A 9,801-nucleotide genomic window follows, 5' to 3' on the forward strand; every position below is an offset into this window, starting at 1 on the left:
AATACACACAATTACCATTTTATAACGAAGCCATCCCAATCACTCTAATAGGTCTATTTGCGACAAAAGTCAGTTCAGTGCAGAACTGGAGCTTCAGTTGGTAAATAAGCACTTAATAAATAGACAGGAACATAGTTTTGTTAAAAATAAAGGTTAATAAAACTACGTTTTAGCCAAAGAATTATGAGGCTGAAAAAACCTAATCTATAATTAGCAAGGTTTTTTCTTAGGCAGTATGAAAATTCATGGAGGCTTTAGATTTCAGGATGAAATACACGTTTTAAATAACCACGCACAATGATGCAAACAGGCAGCCTCTGGCTAAAAGACAAAAAAAAAAAAAGGGGGGAAAGGCAAACAATGGCTCATCAGGTGTTAGGGAGAAAAAAAAGAACAATAATGAAAACCCAAACATTATAAAGAAGGGACTGCTGTAAAAAAAAATCGGTTCAACCTCTTGCTCAGAGCAGTGCTAGCTTTGATCAGGTGACAAATAATGATTTACTTCAGGTCTAGCTTTGAAATTTAAGCTATAATAATAGAATTACCCAAACATCTAAATACTGATTTTCATAACCTTGAATGAGTAATTCTATCGTAGCTCACCATGATGAAACAGCATAGAGCTTTTTATCTGAAGTGTCTATAACACTGTTAGAAAGAGAGCAATAGAAAAAGTCTAATAGTTTTGACTTCTCCCTCACCTCCCACTCTCTTCTCCATCCCTCTCCTCCCAGCTATTCATAGTGATATAGATATAACACTACAAAACAAACCATCTGTGACAACTGTCAGTTCAGGGCAGCATTAGGTAATAAATGAACTCACTTCAAGGAGGAATGAGGATTTAAGGTGTGAAGTCAGTAACTGAAACATGGAACTGATGCAAGAGAAGAGGTCAGAAAGAATACCGCGGAAGTCATTGCTGACAGGGGTTCTTGAGAGGCAGAACAGCTAGTGCAAGAGAACCTCAGCCTAACACACCCTTATAATCAACTCATTCTGTATGCTAAATATCAATGGAAGCTTTGCATTCTATTTTAGTTAACACCCAAAGCATTGTAATCACTATATATGCAGCCTTTCCACAAAAGTTATGCTACATTTATAGCTCAATTCAATTCTGCTGGGCTGGTAGCAGAGATTACACTCATTTTTTTAATCACTGATATTTCCAGTGAAGCTTCAAGACCCAATTCAGACCACTGAAATGACTGAAGACTACTCAGCCATAATCAGTATTCTGATGGTAAAGGAAGTTCAAACAGCATGGGACTACCAGAAGAATGCACATGCCCTGGCCTGCTTGCATGTAACATCTACACAAGCAAGGATGTGGAGAAAGCAGGGTCAATCACTGATCTACTCAAAGTCCTTTGAGTGCAAAGCTAAAGAAAAACCCCACTTCACTGTCAAAACCATTTGGCAGTTTCAGCAGCCCTTTAGCTCTTAGCCCAGCTTTGCTATCAAAAAGATTCTCCAAATAAACCCATAATAGAAGTACCTAGTTTCATACCTTGCTTGTGAAAACAAGAATGATATTGTTCTTCCTAAATCCTATGACCCAGTCTTCCATTAAGAATTGCCTCTTGGGTTGCAGAAGGCCCAGGACAGAGGAAAGATCCCAAGAAAGTCCATATTATGATTTTGAGTGCCATACTTTTCAGGCAAGAGTAGGAACAGAGTACACTGCTTTTCTCTTATCTTCCCTCAAGAAGCCTTTAAGGTGGGATAACATGTGGTACTTGAATAACCACAAGTCTGTCTTGTTGAGACAGTAACACAAAGAACAGAAGCTCATTGCTTTCAAATCCCTTATCCAGGAATGCAGAAGAAAGAACAGAGTTTTAGGAAAGGACAACTGAACATTGCACTTCTTAGAGATTCAAATGAAATTTTAGATAGTTATAAGTACTAAAAGCCCCCACTTTGGGCTGACAGAAAGAAGTGCTGGGCAGCACCAAGCAGCTTTATTCTGCAGGAATGAGAGATTGTCCTGTCTACAACAACCCCAAGGTATCTGTGTAAAAAGCCCTTCTGCAGCACAGATAACTCCTTCAGCTAGCAAGGTTGCCAGTAGCTAAGAAACTACAAAGCCAATACATTTACGTCACTGATACAGCAGTAAGGACACAAGGCATATTCTTTCAGCAAGTCATACTTATTTTCTGACAGTCTTTGGACTGGAAGGTTACTATCAGGCAATCAGTAGCTTGGGGACACAAGACAATTAGGATTTGCATTACGCACACACACACACTATGTCTATTTTAATCACAAACAGTCTAAACAAACCAAGAAACTGAACAGCTCATTTATTAGATTTGTCAAAACACACATTTTTTTCTGGGCAATTCACAGGGTCATATATCATAATAAAGAAGTCCACATGAGAAGTACCAAATATTGCTCCCAGGGAATAAGCTGAATAATATCACTGACAACTTGGTCATATTCATATATCTCCAGTTATGTCCTTTCACACACAAGCATTGCTCATACACCTCAAAAAGAATTCAGAGCCCAGCCACTACTAGTTGGAATATATTAGCTTTGATTTCTACAGTATCAGTAAGAGTCTAAGTTATCTATTGCACACATATATGCACTCTTTAACAATTTTATAGTGAAACTCTAAGATTTCTTGTTCAGATTGTCCTGAGCCATTAAATAGTAATGACATATTAAACACAGAAGTAATGTTCTTACAGATAGTTCTGTCAGATTAGACACAGTAATCTGAATGGAATATCTGGAAAACTACATGTGGTGGTTACAACTCTGACAGAGCTACAAGTTCTACTCGGACAGCTTTTGATATATCAGCAATAGGAAGAACTTGAACTGCATTTTCACATGCCCTAGTTGCAATTACATTTCATTTTTCAGCTAAGGCTTGTTAGAACTAAAGAAGTTGCATTAATAACCCAAATGCACTTGCATCTCACCCGTCCCTCCTACATGGCTAATTTAAGAATCTGAAAGGGCCAGCATCCAGATAACCTCATTTTTTTTTTCTCTTCAAAAACTGCAATAAAAGGCTGCACAACTTTGAAAGGTATAATACATTTCAAGATAACACTTCAATTGGAGTATCTCAGACCTTATGTCAAGCCATAATACAAAACAAGTTTTTACAAAATATCATTAGTTATTCTTGACATAAATCCTAATGGCTCCATGCTCTTGGCAGTGTGATGTAAATCTGGAAGCACTTCAAAGTATCACCTTGTTTCTATGCTCCTCTTTGAATATGATGTATTGCTGGACTTAGAGAAATTCTGTTTGGCTGGTTGTGCAGGTTGGTGTCCTTGTATAGAAATCAAATATTTCCTTCCCTTAAAATCATATTAATCAAGCCAAATACCTGTAGGTTAGAAAAAAGGTGATAAGATTTTTAATAAAAAAACAAACAAAAAACCCCAAAACAACAAAACCCTAGAATATAGCTTCAAGACAAGCCAGAAACAACCGCTATCTTTGGCGGCTCTTTGACATGGGTATTTCCTCATGCTTTAGAGTATTACAAGCTACTTTAACAGACTCTTTTAGAAATCAGATATTTCTATTTACTTTATCCTTTTCATGGAATTAGATAAATTCTTTCCAGTCACTCATAGCCTCCGGAACACACAATTAATTATTACTGAGCCAATGAATAACAGCCAGAGTCTTGAAAAGCAGGGTTCACTCAGAAGATCATACAATAAATCTCATTTGCCCTACTGTGAAGACCTGTGAAGAGTTCTTTCTATGAACATGAGCTTTATATCTTTATATTACAAAGAACCTCTACTTAATATGTAAAAATGCTCAGTTGATGAAAAACCTAGGTTCAGCACCAAAAGACAGAACAGGAGGCATAGTGTTTCCTCTTTATTTGCATCAGCCAAGCCACCATTTGTATGGTGCAGTATCATATTTTAAGGTGCTTTTGGCTACAGAAAAAATTATACTCAGACACAGCATTTCCAGACACATTTAACAGCTCTAGAGGCAAATCCTACAAGTTATTTCCTCAAAGAAATTAAGAGAAACGAGTTTCCTTCTAAAGAAAAAAATAGGTATTTTACCAGTTTTAAAGAGCCTGAATGACTGATAACACCTAAAGCAATTTTCACACAAAGCAACGCATGCAATAATAGAACAGGGCTCTCAGGTGCCACTGGCTTTTTTCTAACACATTTATTGTACCCATGTGGCAGAAGGCATATATACCACAGACATATTCAGAGCTCCCATGCTGGTCACAGCAGCAAAATGACAAGTTGTTCCTGGTGTTTTGCAAGATTCAATTCCTAGAATAATGCTGGCCCCTGCGTACATTTTGATGTCAGCAAGCATCTTTGCCCAAGTAAAAGTACTGACTAGCCACAAAAAGGCTGTTATGACAGCGATAACCAAGTCCTACAAAAGAGAAGTACTCATTAGTAACTTAAAAAATATCCATGAATACACATAAGAGACCAAGGCAGAGACAGCATCAATTAAATCACCAAAATAACTGCATCAGTGCGAATGATCATTTAGCTATTAACAGTGCTGTAATTACAACACAAGTTATATTCTGTACTGATCAGCTACAAAACTGTATGCCTCTGCATCTATCAAGCATAGGCAATTTTAACCTTTGTAAAAAAATAATTTCTAAAATCAGATGTGTAGCATTTATGCTAAAAAATTTTAAGTCCACATAAGTGACCAAAATTCACAAGATGACTATTTCCCTCTGCCAGCAGCATCCACACAGCAGGTGCTCTGCACAGGGAATATTCTCGGACACTAAGAGAGGTTCCAGCTATGGAACAATTGTATATTTGAATACATGAAACAAAATAAAAGTTGTGGTGAAGACACTGTTCACTTGAGAAGGTGGAACTTCATTCTACTCTGCTTCAATAACTGCATAAGGTACAATACCACTAATGTTCAAGATCTTTGGATCCCCTTTTCTGCTTGACTGCTGTAGTAACTGGTCTGAGATACTCTGCTCATGACCCACCTAACTTCTGGAACTACTGAATATTCACAAGTTATTCAGGTATTCTTGTATCAGGAGTATTTTTGATCTCCTTGTAGTTTCACAGGCAAGCATTAAAATATTTTAGTGCTACTTCCAGTTAGTGGAAACCTCCCCTTTTGGTCTTACACATGCTTATATCTAATATATACCACAAGAGCTGCAATGCTGTAGAGGAATACCAACACTGCAAGTGTAGTAATGAAGAACTGTGCAGAAGATGAGAAGTTGCCTTCAAGATAAACATCAGTCCAAGTACCACCACAGAAATTTGGGTCTGGTGCACTAAATACAACAGTATACAACTTGCAAAGATTATATCCTTCATGTAATTAGTGTTTGCTATACAGTGGAAACTACACAGACATGATTCACAGTAACAGTGCTTCAGCATTCTGATTGTGCAAGTTCTCTTTAAAACAAAATTTATGTTTGCATAATACACCAATTATACAGCACAAAGGCTTGCCAAGATATCCAATGACTGTTCCCCATCCTACACTGGGATATGCAATGGCAACTTTTAGGGATGAATCTACTCTTTAGAGTAACTGAAGAAAGAAATCCTGATGTGGAAGGAGACATAACATTATTTTAGAGACTGGCAGTTAAAGAAGTGGAGCAGGACGTAAAAGAGACTGGGTTGCATTACAGCTTCAAGACCATACAAACACGAAGTTCAACAAACCTGTGTGACTAGCAGTGACTAGCACAGAACCATTTCACATTCCTACTTTCCCCTCCAAGTATTATTATGGTGCTTGGTTTTGTGACCAAAATCTGTACTTCTGAATCTAATCTAATCTGGGCCTCCAAAGCAGCTACAAATTGATGAAGAAAAGGCTGTTAAAATTAATTGTAGTTTTTCTTACTAGTTGACCTTCTTTTGCATTCACACACCAGTAGAATAGAGCTTAATGTAGAGTGAAACAGCCTATTGTTATTTCTATCTACTTCTATAGGACACTGACAAAAGACGGGAAAGAAGTGAAAAATTGATAATTAGCATATAAGTGGCAACTGAAGAGCTAATACTTACCTGAAAGGATAAGCAAAAGCGGCTGTAACTGTTTTGTTTACCATGCCATGGCAGGAAACTAGAAGAGTAGTTCCACCTTGAAAGCCTCCACATGTGGCAAAAGCAAAGACGTCAAAAATCTATAGGAATTGATACAGAGACACATTAATGCACACCACTGGATCTCCAAGGAAATAAACCCAACGTTTAGCTGAAATGAATAATGAAATCAAGAAATGGGAAGAAAGTCTGGAAACCTCAAGTATGAAGTGATGTCAAGAGATAATGCAAACATTTTGGATTCTAGAAGCTCAACTAAGAAAAAAAGCACATTTAAGAGTTTCTTGTTTATTTTTCTTAACTCTACAGCAAATTTCCTTGAAGAGAAGAGTCAGCACACTACACAGTTGGTAAGGGAAGTATTTTTAGGAGTCCCAGACATCCACAGCTGTAGATTAGGGCAGCTAGAAAGTACACACTCAGGATACTGCACACCAGCATGACTAAGTAGCTATTCTTTTACCTTTACCTACTAGCAATACCCAAAACCCCCAGCAACCAGAACACACATCACACAGCAGCACAAATTACTGTGACAAACTCGTAATTAGCATATAGATTTTATCTACCTGGAGAACTGTTTTCTTCCCTCCCAGCCAGCATGCTTGGCTGAACAGCAGCCTCACGTTGAGCATCCACCACCACCACCACCACCACCACCACCACCAGGAGGCACACACCTCCTCAGACCTACTCAGCTAAGACACAGGAGCAAAGCCAGGCCTGGGGAAGGAGAAGAACCAGCCCTCTGAGAAGGGGGGGGCTTCCCCTTACACATTCCCCAACCCCACTCACCCACTGGAGGACCTTAATGAAGCGCAGGGGCTTCAAGAGCAAGCCAAAGTCCAGCCTCGCACCGGCCATTCTGGGCCATACCAGAGCAACCGGCAGCGACTGGGTCTGAACCCAGGACCACCGCACACAGCCTGGCCCCGCGCAGGCACCCCGCTATAGGCCATCCCCGGGGCTCCGCCCTGGCACACCCGTTACCTCACGAGAGACTGGCTCCACGCCGCTACCTCACACTGCGCTCCTCAGCCCCACCAGGTGAAGGCCGGGGGAGGCGGGTCCCGGCGGGAGGGCAGCAGAGCCCAGCTCAGCCCAGCCCAGCCCAGCCCAGCCCAGCTCAGCTCAGCCCAGCCCAGCCCAGCTCAGCCCAGCTCAGCCCAGCTCAGCCCAGCCCAGCCCAGCCCAGCTCAGCCCAGCTCAGCCCAGCCCAGCCCAGCCCAGCCCAGCCCAGCTCAGCCCAGCCCAGCCCAGCTCAGCTCAGCCCAGCCCAGCTCAGCCCAGCTCAGCCCAGCCCAGCTCAGCCCAGCCCAGCCCAGCCCAGCCCAGCTCAGCCCAGCTCAGCCCAGCCCAGCCCAGCTCAGCCCAGCCCAACTCAGCCCAGCCCAACTCAGCCCAGCCCAGCCCAGCTCAGCTCAGCCCAGCCCAGCTCAGCCCAGCCCAACTCAGCCCAGCCCAACTCAGCCCAGCCCAGCCCAACTCAGCCCAGCCCAGCTCAGCCCAGCCCAGCCCAGCTCAGCTCAGCCCAGCTCAGCCCAGCCCAGCCCAGCCCAGCCCAGCTCAGCTCAGCCCAGCCCAGCTCAGCCCAGCTCAGCCCAGCTCAGCTCAGCCCAGCCCAGCTCAGCCCAGCCCAACTCAGCCCAGCCCAACTCAGCCCAGCCCAGCCCAGCTCAGCTCAGCCCAGCTCAACTCAGCCCAGCCCAGCTCAGCCCAGCCCAGCCCAGCTCAGCCCAGCCCAGCCCAGCCCAGCCCAGCCCAACTCAGCCCAGCCCAGCCCAGCTCATCTCAGCCCATCCCATCCCATCCCATCCCATCCCATCCCATCCCATCCCATCCCATCCCATCCCATCCCATCCCATCCCATCCCATCCCATCTGTGTGGCGTGCATGCTGCTCTCATGGAATTCATGAAATACAGCACAGGAGCTGTCACAGTAAGGAAAGACTTTGGCCAGTTTGAGGAGTTCCTTCCTTCCATCCCTCTATCACTAAGAGGCCGAAGGGGCAGTGACTGGCTGAAGCTAGAAGGTGCTGCTGTGGCAAAGGCCATTGATGCTCTGGTGTCAGGGCTGCGTGTCGTTGTGGTCCAGCCTTGCAGGATGGATGGCAGGTAGCAGGCAGAGGGCAGCCCGCTTCGGAGGATCATCTGCACCACACTTTGGCTGTGGGCTTGGTGATTTTATTAGCAAGCAGGGCAGAGGCTCTTGACAGTTCATGTGCAATGGAAGCTCACTGAAATTACATTAGCTACGTTTGATATTTTTAAGCTTTAGGCAATTCTGGTGATTGTGCCGTGTTGCTGTTATGTTGATCTTCAGTGATACCAAAGTGCTAAAACCCATGCTGAAGATTTGATGCCTGTAAGCAAAGGGCATACAATAACCTAGTTACAAGGAGAGACTATGGCTCCATGCCCTCCCTCCCAAGTGTGGAACTAGATGAGCTTTAAGGTCCCTTCCAGCCCAAACCATTCTGCTATTCTGTGGTTCTGTGATGCATCATTAACTGATATTGCAAGGGGAGAACAGTAAGCTCTTATTTTGGTGCTAAAATTAATCCCTCTAAATGCAATGGAGTTGAGCAGTGTGTGCAGATTAGGGAACAAGACCACATCAGAGCTGCGCCAGATTCCTAGGATCTCTTTTATGTGGATATCACAATGGTGGGAGAACTAAAATATGCTTTAGTTTAGGCTGTGCAGGTCTTGTAGGATCAAAGTCCAGGGGGGGAATCTGTTGAACTGACAGTTTTTTTCCTATGTTTCATGGTGGCGTTTCTAAAGCAGCTGGTGAGATGCCCTCTGATCTTGCAGGGCCCCGTCATAGAATTAAATGAGCAATGTCCAGTCCAGGAAAACTTACCCTATGGGACACTCTCTATGCTCCCTACTCTCTATACATGAATCAAACAACCTCTCCACCATGACCCAGACATGCAGTGTGGATGGTCCAAGCCACCCTGATTAGCCTAGCTGCCTGAATAGCCAGTTCCTTAAAGGAGCAAAACAGGAATATAAGCAAGGGACAGACCAAGATAAAAGATGGAATATCTATTTGCTCATCATGTCTACATCCTCCATGCTCAAGAAAAACCTTTCCATATATGCCATATCAGTGGCATACAGAGTCATGGTTCAGTCTAGATGGATTCAGTAACTCTCTGCCCCTCATCCAATCTATCTCAGTAATTTTTTCTCTGTGTTCCTTCTTCCCTGTCTTCTACTTAAATGCTATAAGTGATGTATCTCTGTAAAAATACATATAGGCATTTGTTTGATTCCTCTCCTTTCCCACTTGTCAGTTAGTTAAAAGCATTTCATTATTTAAAACACACTTCAAAAATGCACTCAGCCCTGATTGATGTTTTTTCTCCTCCAAGTCTTTTCAGGTGTCATGCCTGGAATGGATGTACTCTGAACTATATACAATGTTCTAGCTGTGGGCTCATTAATTCAAAATCGGAAAAGGCTCTTAATTTTTCACTCCATATAACTTACCTCTCCCTGGCAGTTAAAAGTCTTTTGGAACAGTTTTGCTAGTGGATTGCATTCCAAAATTATATCAAATACATTAAACATAGATAGTACTTCTACAAGGCTAATTTTATAAGCTGAAACGAATTCTGAATCAAATCTCTGCAAGGAAGAATTTAAGCAGGTATACTGTGTACTGTTTCAGAATACTGAAAAAGCCTGTGA

General features: G+C 42.6%; 1 protein-coding gene across 1 annotated transcript; it reads right to left on the bottom strand.

The window, feature by feature from the left end:
- Positions 1–2,142: 2,142 nt before the first annotated feature.
- Positions 2,143–6,995, bottom strand: SYPL1 (synaptophysin like 1). Its single transcript, XM_062638279.1, is given in 5 exon segments — positions 2,143–3,367; positions 4,219–4,408; positions 5,120–5,325; positions 6,056–6,178; positions 6,894–6,995. Coding segments are annotated over 5 exon segments (720 nt in total). The 5' UTR covers positions 6,963–6,995; the 3' UTR covers positions 2,143–3,235.
- Between the last annotated feature and the right edge of the window lie 2,806 nt (positions 6,996–9,801).

This window comes from Pezoporus occidentalis, unplaced genomic scaffold (genome assembly GCF_034315485.1).
Source record: "Pezoporus occidentalis ecotype Australia unplaced genomic scaffold, CSIRO_AGI_Poc_V1 ctg56, whole genome shotgun sequence".
NCBI lineage: Eukaryota > Metazoa > Chordata > Aves > Psittaciformes > Psittacidae > Pezoporus > Pezoporus occidentalis.